Source organism: Falco peregrinus, chromosome 11 (genome assembly GCF_023634155.1).
Source record: "Falco peregrinus isolate bFalPer1 chromosome 11, bFalPer1.pri, whole genome shotgun sequence".
NCBI lineage: Eukaryota > Metazoa > Chordata > Aves > Falconiformes > Falconidae > Falco > Falco peregrinus.
In genome coordinates this window covers 29,636,779-29,653,143 of record NC_073731.1, presented here as the reverse complement: position 1 = coordinate 29,653,143, position 16,365 = coordinate 29,636,779, and the positions used below count along the sequence as shown (strand labels likewise).

General features: G+C 48.5%; 1 protein-coding gene across 1 annotated transcript in view; it reads right to left on the bottom strand.

The window, feature by feature from the left end:
* Positions 1-13,945: 13,945 nt before the first annotated feature.
* The window catches only part of MSH2 (mutS homolog 2), a 51,680-nt gene continuing 49,260 nt past the window's right edge, over positions 13,946-16,365 (bottom strand). The window contains exon 16 of the mRNA XM_055816215.1: positions 13,946-14,345. Within this exon, the coding sequence (XP_055672190.1) occupies positions 14,175-14,345 (171 nt within the window). The 3' untranslated portion in view covers positions 13,946-14,174. The remainder of the gene's footprint in view (positions 14,346-16,365) is intronic.

Below are 16,365 nucleotides of genomic sequence, written 5' to 3'. Positions count from 1 at the left end.
CCCCAGCATCCCATGACCAGCCGCAAGCTTATTCTCAAGCCTCTGAATGAGAAGCTTTTGGCATCCTCATTTCATGTACGTTACTCGATGATCTTAAGGGTCTTTTCTGACTTCAATGATTCTATGATTCCACAAGCAGAGCTCAGACACCCCAGAGTCAAGGACCTGTCCATCCTAACACGGGAGATCTGTGCAGGAATTGACAGCAGATCCTTGAGCCCCAGACAGATGCTGGAGGCAACACATTACTCTATGTGTTTTCTCCTGAAGATGATGAGGATGAGAGCCCCAACTCTACAAACCTGAGCACCCCAGCTCTAACAGAAACTGAGAGTATTCCGCATATTCTGAATTTTTCACCAGACCAGCTCCCTTGTGCACACAAAGCTGGCAGGAGCGGACATCGGGCCACGGCACAGAAAACTTGAGAGTATTATTAAAGGCAAATGAAAGATCTGAAAGCAATTGTTGTCAGGTATAAAGCTGACGGGGATGAATCCTCCCATCGCGCAAGTATCAGAATTAGGAAACAGGAGTCAGAAAGCAGCTCAGCTCAGTGGGATTTTAACAAAACATCCATTTACCATAGTCTAAAAAAAGCATAGCTCTAGGTTTTGAAACGGCCAGTGAAAGACAGCTGCATCCCTCAGAAATTTTAAAAGCTATCCTAAGAATTACTTTATTTTTGCTTTGTACCTCAGCATTGAAAAGTCAATGAGCTAACTTTTTTAGAAATTTTTTCTATGGTATCACCTCCCAACCTGAATGCATTTTGATCTGCGCTGCTTTGCGGTAAAAATATTACTTCAAAAGCGCACGTGAAAACAACTGTGAGGGATTGTTCACTCTTTTTCAGCTGGTCTCACCTATGAAAGAGCAGAGGCAACAGAGAAACCTGGGGCCACGCAGACACGGCTGGAAGTCCCCAGAAATATTGTAACCGCTTTCCTGCTAGAGCACATCAGTTTATTTTCCAAAGCAATTGGAAAAGTCACCGGTGCAAAATTCCACCTTATGAGTGCTTTTGCTCCCACAGAGATGCTGAAGTCAGGTGCAGCCAGCAAATGCTGTCAGAGAGGGCTCATACACACTCTGTGCCCCCCCCCCCCCCCCCCCCCCCCCCCGCAGAAAGCAGGGCTCAGCACAGGCAGGGTAACGGCCAACGCAGCCGTGGGGTGCACACGCTGACGGGGCACTGCGACGCACCAGGGGCAGGTGCCCAAAGCATCCCTGAGCATCGTGCTCAGGCCAGGGCAGCTCCTGATATTTAGAGCCCCTTAAGCCAAATGTGAGGAGACCCAGGTGCCTCCAGGGGGATTTGGGCTGGATTTGGGGGCTCTCCGGGGTCGCTCTCAGCAGCCGCTTCTCCCAGGGCTGCTCCCACACAGCCCCAGCAGAGAGGGACAGGGGAGCTGGGGGGCGTCTCCGCGCATCGGTGGGTGTTTCAGCCACCTCTCCCCTTCCTGCCCCTGCTTTGACCAGAGCTGCAGGCCACCTCAGGACCCAAACCCTGAGCAGGGGAGCAGGTGCCACTGCGATACCCAGGTCTCCCTCGCCAGCTGGCTCCTGCATCACCTGCGCCGCCACAGGGCCCTGAGCACGGCTCGCAGAAGCCCAAGCGCTTTGCAGAGCAGCTGCAGCACTGCTCAGCTCCACCACCAGCCCTGGGGCTGCATCCAGAGCACCAGCAGCATTCAGCCCATTTGCAAGCAGAAAATGGTTTGGCACTGGTGCCCAAAGAAGCGCTCCTGGGTGCCCTTCAAGCAAATAAAATGCCTTCAGCAGAGGAGACTCGGGAGCCATTTTTTAAGAACATAATTTGATTAAAGGGTTTTAAAGAAATTGTCTTTGCCCGCCAAGAGGCGAGGAGGGCTGGTATGTTGGCAGGACCCTGGTGCTAAGGGTGACACTGCTGCTCACAGCAGCTCTTTGCCCACCAGCCCTTCGGCTCAGCAGCAGGCACCACCCCCACATCTCCCACTGCTGATGAAAAGCTGGTGCCATGACATGGAGGGTCTCCCTGACCTGCTGGGAGGAAAACAACTTCCACAAAGCAAACCATCCCAAGCCACTGCTGGTACCCACACATGCCCAGGGCTGGGAGGGAAGGTTTCCCAGTGCTGGAGCTGGTTTTGATGTGCCCAAGGCAGCACCAGTAGCACACCCCCCCCCCCATAGTCAGGAGAGGATGCAGCCAGTGCACCATTCAGCACTCTCAGCCCTCTTTGCTGACTAACGACTTTTAGAACTCCAGAAACTGCAGCTGAGCATGATTAGCATCAACCCTACACCACCTAGTATCTCTCTAGTACCCCATTAATGTTTAATACCCTACATCTGCAGCTCTGGGAGTCTGGGGGCTACTAGTCAGCAGCATCCTTCAGAGAGCTTGTCCACGCCTGGTTCAGTGCTTTCTCCTGTGGGCAGGGAATTTGTTGTGCGCATTATTAAAGCGCCTGCAAGGCAGATGCCAAGGATGTGAGCAGAGACTCTGAGTATGCAGTATTTGCCTTTGGAGCAGTGCAGTGTTTAACTCAAACCACAAAGGTTTTCCCTGCTGCAGTGGAACGGCATGGCCCGGGGAGTGCAAAATGACGGCTCCTCACGTGGTTTTTCTTCCCCTGCTGCTCCACAGATTTAGTCATTCAAATCCTAATATGTTATTGATGGGCACTTGTATCTGGAGAGTGCACAGAGACGCGAGCTACTAAAAATACAGGTTAGAATAACTGCTGCTCCTCCCGAGAGGGGGTGAGGGTGATGCCCAGATGGTTTCATTTGAGGTGCTGTTACCCACAGCCGTGACTGGTCCTGCCTCAGGGAGAAGCAAAGAGCCCGTCTCCCTTCAGGACATCAACGAGGATGCCTGTCCAGAGCCATATACTTTTTCACTATGAGCTGGATGAAGACCAGCATCTTCCTAAACAGTTTTTCCGGCATCCAGTTCTGGCTGCTCGGTCCATTTTAAAATGGGAGCCACTGACTTTCGGGGTACACCAAAGCTGCGAGTTGTTACGTCTGCTAGGCTGGTGTCTGGCTGGTCCCTCTGAACCGCTACAAGCAGAGCCAGGTTTACGCAGCTGAGCTCCTGCTCTGCCACGAGGACTCATGTCCTCGTTCATCACAGCTTGTCCGCTCCTGTGCACGTTTAACATGGCCTGACAGAGGACGCAGAACGGTGGGAAAAAAAGAGTACTTTCAGAAAGCTATTCCTAGAAACATGAATTTAATATATTTTATAAATATATATTATTTTTTCCAAGTGTTTTCTAACTCCTGGTCAAGTGTGTCAACATAAATGCCTCCTCATGTTTAGTTTATACTAAGCTTACATAAATACCCAACATACTGCCATAGTTATATTACTATTAAGTCTTAATGGGTAATTATTAGTGATTTTAACAGACCACACAAGTCTCCTAAAATACCAAAGGTTTCCTGCTGGCTTTCCTTTCTAATCCCCCACTGAAGGAACAAGAAGGCATCCAAGGAATGGGCTTACCTCTGTATCAACACAGCCTTCAAGGTCGCCTACTCCAACCACTACCTCAAGCCTAAATTTCCCGATTGCTTTTCTAGAAAGGGGAATTTTTCAGCAAGCACAACACAGCCTGATCATACCAAGCTTTTGCCATCCAAGTCCCGGCGGTGTCCTGGCTGCACGCATTCAGGAGTATTGATCTTTGTAGCCACTTTCCTCGTTAGCTGGAATTGAAAGACTTTGCTAGCGCAGACATTTTTTTAAAAAGCAGAAATTGGGTTATTTCCAAGTGCAAACAGCCTTTTTTTTATTATTATTTGTTTGGTCTTTTTAGAACAGCAGGTAAAGGGCATCCAAAAATCACAGCCTGTCCCTCTGCCACCCCCCTGGAGCTCAGCTGCAGCCTGTGCCTCCCTCCCACCCAACACCTACGCTACTGCCACACAGGGGAAGGGACGGGAACGAGAGACAAGTAATGAGATGGAGAAGGCAGGCAATAGCCACAAAGTCAGGGGGAAACAGGGAGATGTGCATACAGTATATAAAGGGGTCTGGTATACAGCAGCTCTCCTGGTGCCTAATTAAAGACTGATGTCTAATCAAGATGCTTTCAAGGGTGGTCTCTGTGCTGACCACCCGCCACTCCTCTGCAACAAGAGCCTGGGCAGGGATGCTGCAGCCCCACACCTCAGACTTCGGAGTTAGGTGCCCACTCAGCCTCAAAGGCTTCAGGGCTTGTGTTGTCAGTGCACGAGGAAGTGAGAATTAAAACATCACACAGGCACGCAGTGAACTCGTCCTGCTCTATTCAAATCGATGCAAGTTTTGTCACTAACTCCCATAACAGCAAAATTGAGCAGGCAGTGGCATACGAAGTGAAAACCCTGTGGTTTTCCATCCGTAGCATCACAGTTTAAGCACATGCTCCTCTTGGATGAGCTCCTCCTCTCCTCCCTGTTCCTCTATCCAATTCCATGGTGCTAAAACCAGGAATTTAGGTTGTCCGTTTGCACACATGCTTGAAACAGTACAAAGCAGCACACTGTGTTTGGGGATATGCTTAACTGCAGGAGCAGCAGAGAAGAGCACCTCTTGCTCCAGCAACCAAAGGCAGCAAGTACCATCTCAAAGGCAGACAAAGCACTTGACTGCTACAGCCATGGGAAGGTTTCCCAAAAACCATCCTGACTGATAGTTACGGACATTTCTTTTAGCTCCCTATCAAATGCATTTATGGTCACCAGTTCCCTATAGACCAGATGTGTTGCTGGTTCTGTTTTCCAAACTAAATGTCCCCATTTGGATAAAGGTCACAGGCAGACCTCATAATGAGAGATCACTGCCTTTTAGAAGAGGTGGGGGATGACGAACCACAGGTAGAGCCAACCCAGCTGACAAACTGAACATCACAACCCTGAAGACCACTGAAAAATTTTTACAACTTGTTTAAAAGATTAGAAGCCACCTCCTGGACTAAGGTGTGTGTCACTCTGCAGGCAAAGGCACAAGCAGCCGACCTCTATACCATCTCAGCGGTGAGCCCCAGCTGTTTGCTGTCAGCCACCCTGAAGTCACACAGGTTAACAGCTGTGCTAGAGCCAGCCTCCCCTTTGCAGAGGACAAAAGCTACTTTTAGCATTATCTATCTCTATTTTTGCAGTGTTCATTGCTCTAGGACCTGATCAGCAGGCGAGCCATTGGGAACAGGGAACAGTTATCCTTGGCTTGGTGGCAGGGGGAGAGAGATGCTCACACGTAAGGAAATATGCCTTTCTGAGAGCATCCAGGGCTGGTATGAAGAGGCATGAGGAGCCTGTGCTGAGCCCAGGGGCTGGAGCTGGACTGGCAGCCATAACTTTATTTTGCCCTGGGCAGCTCAGTCCCAGCACAGCAACCCTGTGCCAGCAGATGAAGCCAAGCTGGAAATTTGTGGAACTACTCAGCAGAAAACATGGCCAGCATTGGCAAATTCCTTGGTGAGAGAGCTCTGCTGCAGTGGAGCCTCCTGGGTGTGGAGGGAAGAGCAGAGCCTGGGGAGCAGAAAACCATGCTCATCATCCCCCACCAGCAATGCAGCCCACCACAGGTGGTAGATGGGTGAAAATCAGCTCCTACCAGCCTGGGGAAACAAATGCAAAAAGAGGGGGGGTTCTGTGCATCTTGCAGCATGCATAGCTGGTCTGTTCCTCTTGCACGACATGTCTAGATGAAGCATCACAGCCCCAGGACACACAGGGTTATTCATCTCCATGTAACCAAGCACTCAATTATGTGACTGCTGCACCAGCCTCCTCCTCTGACTCTGGGAAGAGCAGGAAGGGACAGGCAATGGATCATCCATACATTTGTCAGAGCCACTGATGTGGTGTTCACTTCTTACAGCTCTGAAGCCGTAGAATTTGTTACATTCCAATAGGAGATCAATATGTAATTTAATTAAGATAGATGGTTTCAGGTTCTCTGTGCCAGCATCACCTCTGTTCAGGAGCTGCTGAGACCCTGCTTTCCATGCACATCTGCTTTCCATGCACATCTGCTTCCCAGCACCGCACCAGGAGCTCCCTCTCTCTACCCCGCCTGGTCATACTGCCACATTTACAGGATATTACAATGAGGATTTTTTTAAGAAGGCAAGATGCCCATAGCTGTGCATGCTTCACATGTTCACTTAATTACTGCTTTCCTTCTTTCTTCTTCTCAATTAACCAAGAAGGTCTTGTCTAATGAACTGAGCAAGAACAAAGCGGGACCAAACAGCAGTTCCCATTAAGGCTCCTTCGAGGCACAGGCAGGAGCCAGGCTCCTGCGTGTTCACAGCAGTTCAGCGTTGGGGGGTGATGGTTGTGAAGGCTGAAATTAAGCTATTTCTGCACACAGCCCTGGAGCACCCCACTTGTTTGCACACATGGTCCAGGCTGAAGCCTCCGAGCTGCCCTGATGTGGACATCTCTGCTGTCCCACACCTACAGCCCCCCACCACACCTGAACCTAAAGACTTGCCCAAACCTCCGACAGGTTGAAGACCAGCTCTGTGCCAGCTGACTCCCAGGACAGTACTACACACTGTCTCCAAGCGCTGAATTTAAAAGAATAAAAGCAAGAGAGCCTACTGCTCCCCATGGCAGCAGCCGCACCAGTGACTCGGGGGTTTACTGGGGGGGTGGGTTTGCTCCTTCCCTGTGACACACTGGGCGCCCGCAGTCCCTACCGCGGCCGCTACGCCAAATCTTGGTGGCCAAAACCTTCCCTGCAGGGCAGCTGGCTGGGTGCTGTGCCCTCAGCACCCAGGGCAGGCCCAGGAGCTCCGGGGTTCAGAGCAGGAACCTATCACATACCACCGTGTCCTCCGGGAAGGGCCAAAGAGCAAGTTTTTCAGCATTATCTGCAAATGCCAGATTACTGTGCTGGTTACTGTACTCCCCCCAAAAACCTCCCATTCACATAAAACATTCGCAAGCAGCCTGACACCTTACCTGCTTTGCTCTGACAGGGGAAACAGGAAAAGCAAGATCCCAAGAAGTGCATTCCTCAGGATGCACGGGAGGCACGGCAAAGTCTTGGGTGGTTTTATTTTCTCTCATGCACTCACGCGGCTAGAATTCCTTAAAAAAAAAAAAAAAAAAAAGAGAGAGAGAGAAAAAAGAATCAGTAAAACTGAACTTTATAATACTAATGGGTAAGATGTTCATCAGCCTCCAAAGTTCTCCTGTAAGACAAGTACACTTCTCTCTACATACAAACTACACCTCAGAGATAGATATGAAACCATCGAGAACTCCTAAGAGCACAACAGCATTAGCACAGATCCACGGGTCAAATCAACAGCCAGTCTCATCTCAGGGAAAAAGCCCATTCACTTCATGCAGCCCCTCCGATTCACCCTGGATGAGCACATCTCTTACCAGAGAGATTACAGAGAACTAATCCTGTATCTGTCCACAGCAGAAAGATAAACAGCACTGCGCTTCTCTCATAACCAGTGTTGCACCACAATAAATTGTGCCTGAAATCCAGCCCCGGCAGCACCGAAAGAAGGGCTTCTGTGGGATTTTCCTTCTGCAAATTTACTTCTTTCCTGAGGGGGAAAAAAACCCCAACCAAATATTAAAATGCTACTATAGGTCAGAACATACATCAGATGACTAGGGACCAGACTCAGGACTGCTAGCGCCAGTTGAGCTCTGTGGTAGCTGTGGGGCAGGCAGGTCCAAGCTGGGGTCCCAGGGGCAACGCAGAGCACCGCTCGCCCAGTGCCTTCAGCATCAGCAGCGTTTTGGGGAGGTCATGCTTCCCCCTCAGAAGAGGGAATACCTTCAGCAAGCCACCCAGCCATGCAAGTAGTTTATAGTGCTGGCAGTCCACCGCCTGCTTGATAAGTGCTACCCATTTTCTGGGGAAACCTCAAACAGGTGTTTTTTGGTCTCAGATGATTGTTTAAATTAAAAGTAATAACTAGAACAAAACATCAGTGGCTGAAGGACCACCAAAATAGCATCTTCAAGAGCCCTTGGAGAGAAAGGACAACTAGGGACCAGGGCTGCTGCAGCGATAGAGTGCATTTGGACTTGGAATTGGAGGCAACATCAGGGAGTCAGCACTACCAGAGCTACCCCGGGCAGCTGCTCCCACTGCTGCAGTCAATCCTGCAGGCTCAGGCTTTCTGCAGCAGCCCAGAGACGCGCGCAGCTGCCTGCCAGCCAAGCCCTGCGAGCGATGCATTCCAGGAGTTTGGGTTCGCGGCGCTCCGGGGTACCGCCACAGCAACCAACATGAAACCGAGTGACCACGCTGGCACCTCCTCTGCTTTCCGCACGGAGGGAGGTGGAACTAAGTGCTTTGGTTCCTGGTTGGAGGTAGAGTAACGAGGTACCTACTGCAAAAAAACCCTGGAACCCCTCTCACCCTTGCTGATGTGTGCAACATCTGGGAGGCAGGCAGCCCTTGTGGTAAAGCCTCAGAGCCACCACCGTTAGGCCTCGTGTGGAAACAGTACCTGCAGCAGGTTCATGCACAGCTGGGGGGTGAGGAAGCTGCTTTGATTTTGTTTCTAAACTTAGGGAGCTGCCTGGGTTTCAGTGTGGACGTACAGCCACAGAAAGGAGCATCTCACACAGCTCAGGGGCACCTCCTTGTTCTCCCACACCTGGATTACCAGCCGTTTGCACTTTAATACACACCCTTTTACACAGCACACAGGCACAAAGCAAGCAAGCTTTTTTTTCTTTCAAACATGCAAGTGAATTGTCACACTGCATCCCACTGTCCCCCACCTGAACGATAAATGCCACAGCAGAACGAAGACATGAGGGATGACCTACTGAAAGCAGAAAGCGAGCACGAGCTTGAAAAAAATCTCTTACTGCCCAAGGTGGAGAGAAGCAATCAGCAGGTATAGAAACCAAAACACCTACGCTGCCTTCCCAGGTCACAGCGAAAAAAAGACTTTGTACACCCAGAGCACCTGCACTGGAATTCAGCACCAGAACCATCTTGCTGGTAATTTTGGTGTTGGGCATTGATACATTGATTTTGATTTTTACCTTCTTCATTAGCACATGGAAGCGTCACACTCGCTATCATGTTGGGACCCTGAAAACCAAGGAAGGGATGTTTAAGTCAGCAACAACCTAGAGCAGAAAGACACGAGGAAGAGTTACTAAAAACATCCAGGGAGACGGGAATTGCTTCTAAAGGGCATTTCCAACTAACACTTAAAACCTGCAAGGCCTGCACTACGGCAACACACCTTGCCATTGCTGTTTGCAAAGCTTGGGGCCGCGTTGTGACATTTTTGATGCTTTGGAGAGCGTTGCTGACAGCCCGGGCCCTGGGGAGGAGGTTCAGCGTGCAGCCAGGGCTGCCGTGCTGCTCAGCTGCCTGCATTGGCTGCACCCGCGCCCAGACTGCAGCGGGTCCCCACGCTGCTCCGCCTGGCACCGGGTGGGCGCACAGAGGTGTCACAGTGGTTCAGGAACACAACGGGAACCAGCAGGCGTGCGGAAAGGACCAACAGTCTCCAATCTGAAGCCTACTGTGGTGGATATTTTCCTCAAGTTTTATACTGCTTCTGTGCACAAATAGAAAGATGCAGGATAGAAGACAAGTTGTTATTTCAAAATCTCAGTATGAAAAAAAAAAAAAAAAAAAAAAATCCACATCCCACAGGGTGTAAAGCAGCAACTTCAGGCAGGCTGGCACACTCTTTAGGAGTGCTGCCAGGGTTCCTGCCCCCCCTGCTGCACAGCCCAGCAGTGGGCTGGAGACAGGACCAAGCCACCCATGGGCTCTGCTGCAGCCCTCCCCGCTTAGGCTAAAGGTCTGCAGCCTGCCAGAGCATCGGCCCCACTGCCAGGGCCCACAGTGACCCACATAGATACGGTCGTCTCCTTTTCAGAAAAAAAGCAAACACACACACACAAAAAACCCAGCACACTGAAGCCACCCCCTGCGTGAGCACATTGCCCTGAAAAGCAATGACTTTGCAATATGCAGCAGGACCAGGTGGATCAGCAGGGGTAATGTTCTCATAAGCACGGGCTATTTACTCGCAGCTTTTCCCTCGCTGGCGTGGTTCAGCCCAGCTGTTTTCAGCTTTCCAACCACCCCTACAAGGACAGGACAATTACAGCCTTGTGGAAACTGCCACAGGCGGCCAGCAGCTCAACCCGGGTTTTCCATGACAGTGAAAAAGCAAATTTCTCACCTCTAGAATAAAGTGCTACTCGCTCCAGCTGCCGGAGCAAACACAGCCGACCGGCTGCTTTACAGTATCGCTCCCTTGAGCTACACCAGTGCTGCTGGGCCGGGCGGCAGGGGACACTGGGCCAGTCCTGCCTGCCACTGGGAATGATTAGGAACTGTCACTCTCCCTTCAACAGCGGACATCGCTCTCTCTCAATGTGACCGGCAAAGCAGCACATGCAGGGATGTAATTCTCTCCTTCCCACCCCATGCAAGGGATAAAAACCATTGCCCGTAGCGAGACACGCATACGTTAGCCATGCCAGGTGCTCCCCTGCGTACAGGAGCAGTGCAGGCATCTGGCCGTAGGGAAGGGAAAGGTGAAAGGTGGCTGCAGGGCTGGGGAGGGAAAAGCAACATCCAACACACAGCTGCAAACAAGGCTTTTTCGGCAAACAGGCAGCATCAAGAGGCAAGTTCCACCCGCAAGGCTTGCAGCCACCTCGCCGAGATGACAGCACCCCTCCCGCTGTCTTCAAGGCTTCGGGCTCCTACAGCCACTTGTCTTCCCTCTTGCCAGGCCAGCGAGATGCAGAGCATTCGATGCACGAGCTCATGCTGCTTCAGCTGCAGAGCAGCAGCTGCTCTCCCTTCATTTTTGCCAATATATCTGTCACACTGCAGAATAGCAAGGCTAACTGTCACACCATTTAGTAGCCAGAGAAATCTCTCAGCCTCTAGACTAATGGTGTATTTGAAAACCAGTTTAACTTGTTACCCTAACCTTGCACCAAATCGGATCAACCCGCTCGCACGGCAGCATCTCCTGCAGTAAAGCCATGAGCTCTTGCACAGGCTTCCCTAAACCTGGAAAAATCAGACTACGAGCACTCCCAGTCACTCAGAGCCATTATCAGGCCAGAAGAGCTACAGCCGACAGCTCACACAGTCATCACACCCAACGAAGCCGGGGCCGTAGCTGGCCTGCTTCTCACCAGCAGCTACCTGGAGCTCTCTTGGAGGCTTGGAAGCCTCCTCAGGCCAGTGGGCAAGGACTCAGTCGTGTTCCTGCCGCTTCTGATTCCAATACAGCAGCTCCAGCACAGGGAAAGACAGGGAACCACTTCACAATTGCATTATAAAGTGAGAGGAACCTGCGCAGCTGCAGGCAGGGAGAGGCAGAGCCGAGTCCCGGGGCTAGCAGGATGCTTTCCCTGGATGTGTGAGCTCAGTCCCCACGTCCCCCAGCCCTAACTGGAGCCTGCTGATCGCCAAGCACCTCACCTGTTCTTGGCCATAACCCAAGAGGCAAACCAGGCGGTTTCTCATCAGGCTGGCTACCAGGTGCTCCTGCACACAAACAGGCTGAACTCCTGATGGCCAAGAGGTGGGCAGTAAAGAGATGAAAGGAAAAGAATTCCTTCAGTGTTTGATTGCATTCACTCTTTTACCCCCATCTAACGCAGTTTTCAGATGTTCATCCTCCACAGTAACAGCACGGACTGAGACAACCGCTCCTGCCATAAGCACTCTGTGCCAAGCCTACGGGCACAGAGAAACCTGCACCCTTATCCAAGGCTGGCCTCACTGCTCCTCCATTGCCATGTTATTTTGCTCTGAAGCTCTGATAATCTTTGCATCCTTGGCACTGCTCTGTAATAACCAAACAAGTTCTGGAACTGCTCCCGTCTCATAGGTACCTTTCTGAACAAAAGGCTAAATTGGAGCTAACAAAAATAGTCCTCCTCCTGCTCACATGAAATCACACTACCTGTAACCCAGTTTGCAAGCAGCACCGACATATGGAGACTAAACTCTGCCTGATCCTCTCCAGCCTATATGCAGCAGCAGCAGCGCCCTCGGGGGCAGGGGGAAGCACAGCACAGAAGAGAAAATAGCTGAAAAGACGAGTCCTAAAATGCCATTAACTTGCACCTTTCTTCCTTGTGAGTGCTGAAGGGCATGGGAAGAACCAACTCCTTTTTGTAGCAGATGCGTTAACTCCCTTTCTGAAGGACCTTTCAGAAAAAGATGGAGGAGCTGGCTGGAGCTGGCCCAGTCAGCGCACTCCATCACTCCCAGTAACGCAGACAAGTACTACGTTCACCCTCAGAGACAGGCAAATCTGGTTACAGGGGAGCGCTTCTGTCAGCAACACAAAAATCAAGGCAGCCTTTCCTCAGCAGCCGGCAGACATGCTGTACTGCGGCACCACATCCAGAGCAGAAAGAGTGGGTGCTTCAAGGATAAAAACCGAGAGGCACTGAATAAAACTAGGAATTGGGTTCAAAGCAAAGAAGTGATTCCTCTTGCAGGCAGCAGCTCAGTGAGGCCCTGGCTAAGAGCGCCGCAGGCACTGGAAGTTCACACAGGCTCAAGGGGAAAACAGAGAAGTTCCTGGAAGAGAAAACCACTGATGGTTTTATGCCTGTTCCCACGGTTAGGGACAGGAGACTGAGTAAGGGGCATCTCTGATCAGACCAGAGATATCTCAGCATACACAGGAAGGCTGTAGGTACCAGCCATTCCAGTCCCTTAGAACTGCCTGCTTCTAGCAACAGCTAAAGCAGTTCGATACAATACAAATCGTGTCACTGCAGTACTCAATCCTCTAAATTGATTCTCATTGTCTATTTTATGTATAAGTCTCTATTTTTGGAGAGCTTGTGCTTGAACCCGTTGCATTTGCAAAAAAACAGCTATCTTTTCCATTAAGTAACAGGTTTTCCATTCACACTTTTCCAGACACAGCTACTGAACACAGGCATCAACTGTGCTGTTTGTAAATGCAAGTCTATTTTTGTCTTTGTAAGTAGAATGCATTCTAATTTAAAGACCAGAAAGGTGTTATGCAGAACCTAAACCTCTCAAGCCTTTATTATCTTCTGTTGAGAAGTATATGTAGTATGTTCAACTTCTAGCCTAACTACAAAACGTTGCCCAAGGGCAAGTTGAACATACCTCTTTTATGACTATTGTTGCAACGTTTAAACGCAGACCACTGCAAAACATTAATCCCTGATGCAGACCTATAGCACAGCTTTAACAGCAGCACTGCTGCCCTCAGCACACACCCACTGATGCAATCTCTGCACACAGCAAGTTTGCAGGGCTTCTTCAGCATTCCTCTGCAATAACCACCTTTTCCCACTGAACTTTCAGCACTGACAGTTTTAAATATAGGTAAAGTGTTCTTGAACTACTATTTAAAATGCTAAATTTCAAGGAGAATATAAACTTTTCATCTGCATGCTTTCAAACTCAGTGCCAGAAGCTCATTAGATCAAAATGAATGCATTCTGTCTTCGTACACAGACCTTACAAACTATAACCAACTCGGAAGTTCCAGTTAAATTGTAACTTCACCCCAGCTCCTGCTCACATTACAAAACCACCAAGATATGCAAGAGTTATCACCAGCCAGGCTTGAAGAGCAGGCCCATAGCATATTTGACTCGAGCATTACCATCCACACAGCAAACAAATAAATCCTCCCCCTCCCAAGCCCCGTGCAGGTACACATGCAAAAATATTACAACAAATCACTTAAGATTAGATGCTTTTTTCTGATGGAGTGCTAATACAGTGTTACTAAAACTTGGCTGAATTAATGTAACTGCATCATACAAAGAAGTATCATGGTACAGGACAAAGATCTTGTGTATGCACCGCTGCTTTCCAAGGCTGTGGTAGTTGTATGCCATCTCAATTGTTACCACTTTCCAGCACACTTCTCTGGTAAAATATTACACATTTTGTTTGCACAGTCAATAATTCTCCCAATACTGAAAAAAACATTTTATTGAAAACTTCTATAAGGACACAATGATCACAACAAAATCAGGAATCTGGCACAGAATGTGCTCAGAATTTTTTACAAAATAATTACAATCCAAGGAAAAATGCCTACATAAATCAGTACAAGTATCCAAGTATAAAAGCTATGACAAGAAAATGATAGCTCTTCCAATGTAAGACATGCTTCAAGAGCTGTATCTTGTTCTTACACCTTTCATGATGTAACTTTTGTTCGGGAAATTATTTCATTCACAAAACTGTTGTTCTTTGCCAACACATCATTTCTCAGCTGTTTCAGCTTGACTTTGATGTCTTCTTCTGACATATCTGTCAGGGGCAATGCTTTCACTTGACAAAGAAAATCCTGAATTATCTTTTCACCTTCCTGAAACGGAGAGGAGAAGGAAAAGAAGACAGAAAGGATGTTTAGACCGCAAGCAGGATTTTTCCAAGTTCCCTAAAGATAAAAAGTATTATTATTCACTAGAAACTTTTTGCAAGCAAAACCCATGGTTGTTTTCGGACTTGCTAGTACGTTCTCAATACCAGAACAATCCAGTTATACTGGTATCAGAAGTTCTTTCCTCTTTCAATCCATGAGCAAAATGTAGCAGCTGATCAGCAGAAATACAATATTTAACACTGAGAGCTCCTGTATGTGTTCCACATTTAATTCCAACGTGCAACACATTAGGCGAGGATCACTAGCAATAATAGCATCGATGTGTTAATATTACCCAAACTAGTTACTTTTTGAAGGAATGGTAAATCAAAGCCAATGTTTCAATATGCAAAAGGAAAGAACAAATTGTAACCAAGCAACTGGAGAGTGGCCGTCACCAAGGAGAACAGATGATAATTAAGCTCTATGCATATGCTTTTACACAAACAGGCAAAGTGGAACTTCTAAACAATCTGAATTGAATAGCAAGAACAAACATTTCAATGAAGAGTATTCCAAATCCCCTGTATTAGAAACAATTTGCCCAGAATACGGAATTTTGTCTAGTCCTCTGCCTCTTGCATTTTAGAACTCTTCTACAAAGTTTTCTTTTTTTCTCATTTAAGACTCATGCAGTATGCTTTCAGTGCAGAAGTCTGCAAAGGACTTGGCAAAGCAATAGCACGCTTTTCCCTCTAAACATGATGTTAACAAAGGCAGACAAATTGCCCAGGCGAGACATCTATAGCCATGCCATTCTATTGCCTCGAGAGTTTATGAAAAATTATGTATTACTGAAATATCCAAGAATAAAAGATGATGCTGTATTTGTCGGAAGTGTTTGCCAAATCAATTTAATTTCAACCAACTTAAGACTACACGGCCAGATTCAGCTAATCTGAAAAATACTTCACCATAAAGGAAAGGTAATAGCGGAGCAACTGAGGCAGTTGGAGGGGGAACCTCCTGGCACTAAAAGGTAGGACAAATCGGAGATCACTCATCCTCAACATCAGATCCACGTACTAAGCCAGGCACAAATGCAGTAAGCCTCTGAAACTGAAAATAATGTAACAGGTAACAGCCTCTGTCTAAAGCAAAGGCTTTTTAGATGTAGGAAGTGCTTAGGATACGGACCAACACTTCAGGGCTTCTGTACTGGTAATATGGAGCATTACCAGGATTGCCATGGACGTACAGGAGACAGACGAGTTACAAGGCTGCTGAGTTTCAGGCCAGCTGCTGGGATACAGAACTAAGATCCGTACGCTGATTTACATGTGTGAAGCAAGGAGGACCTGACTACTGGCAAAAAACAATGCAAGTCATACAGCACGTGGATTTCCTAGGAGGCTGCAGCAGATGTCATGGTAAGAATTCTTAATCCAGCAACAAGACGACACAGGCTAGTCTCAAAAAGCTTCCTGCAGGCTATTGCTTTCCTTTTCACTACCCGCTAATGAAGCTTCTTTTAAGAGAAAATGAAGGGAAAAAACAGTTCACTCCAGTGGCTTTACACAACTGTATTATGCAACGCAGACACGATCAGATCTATGCGGAGATGGGGGCTTCCTCAGCTTCTGCTGAAGCCTGTGCAAAGCCAAGGGCATTTTTTAACCTCTCAGCTGAGTAGAGAGCCAAGCTAAAATTCTCATGTGTGAAATGGGAAGAACTTTATGACATCTATAAATCAGACATTCCAGGTCCAGACTGCCGTGTCCTTCAACAGGATCAGCTTGTGAGGAGTGTTGGTACTGATGGGACGTGGAAGGGCTGTGTGCTCAGCTTTTCTCTAACGTGAACCAACCTGAACATGTTCATATTGATCTTTAAGAAATGAGCACAAATGAGCCCTCAAATAAGGGAGGGCAAAACCAGGTGCAACCCACCTGCAGAGCCAAGAACAATCTAAACGACAATTAAAACAAAACCTGTAACTTAAGTCCCAAGAAACACTTCATAC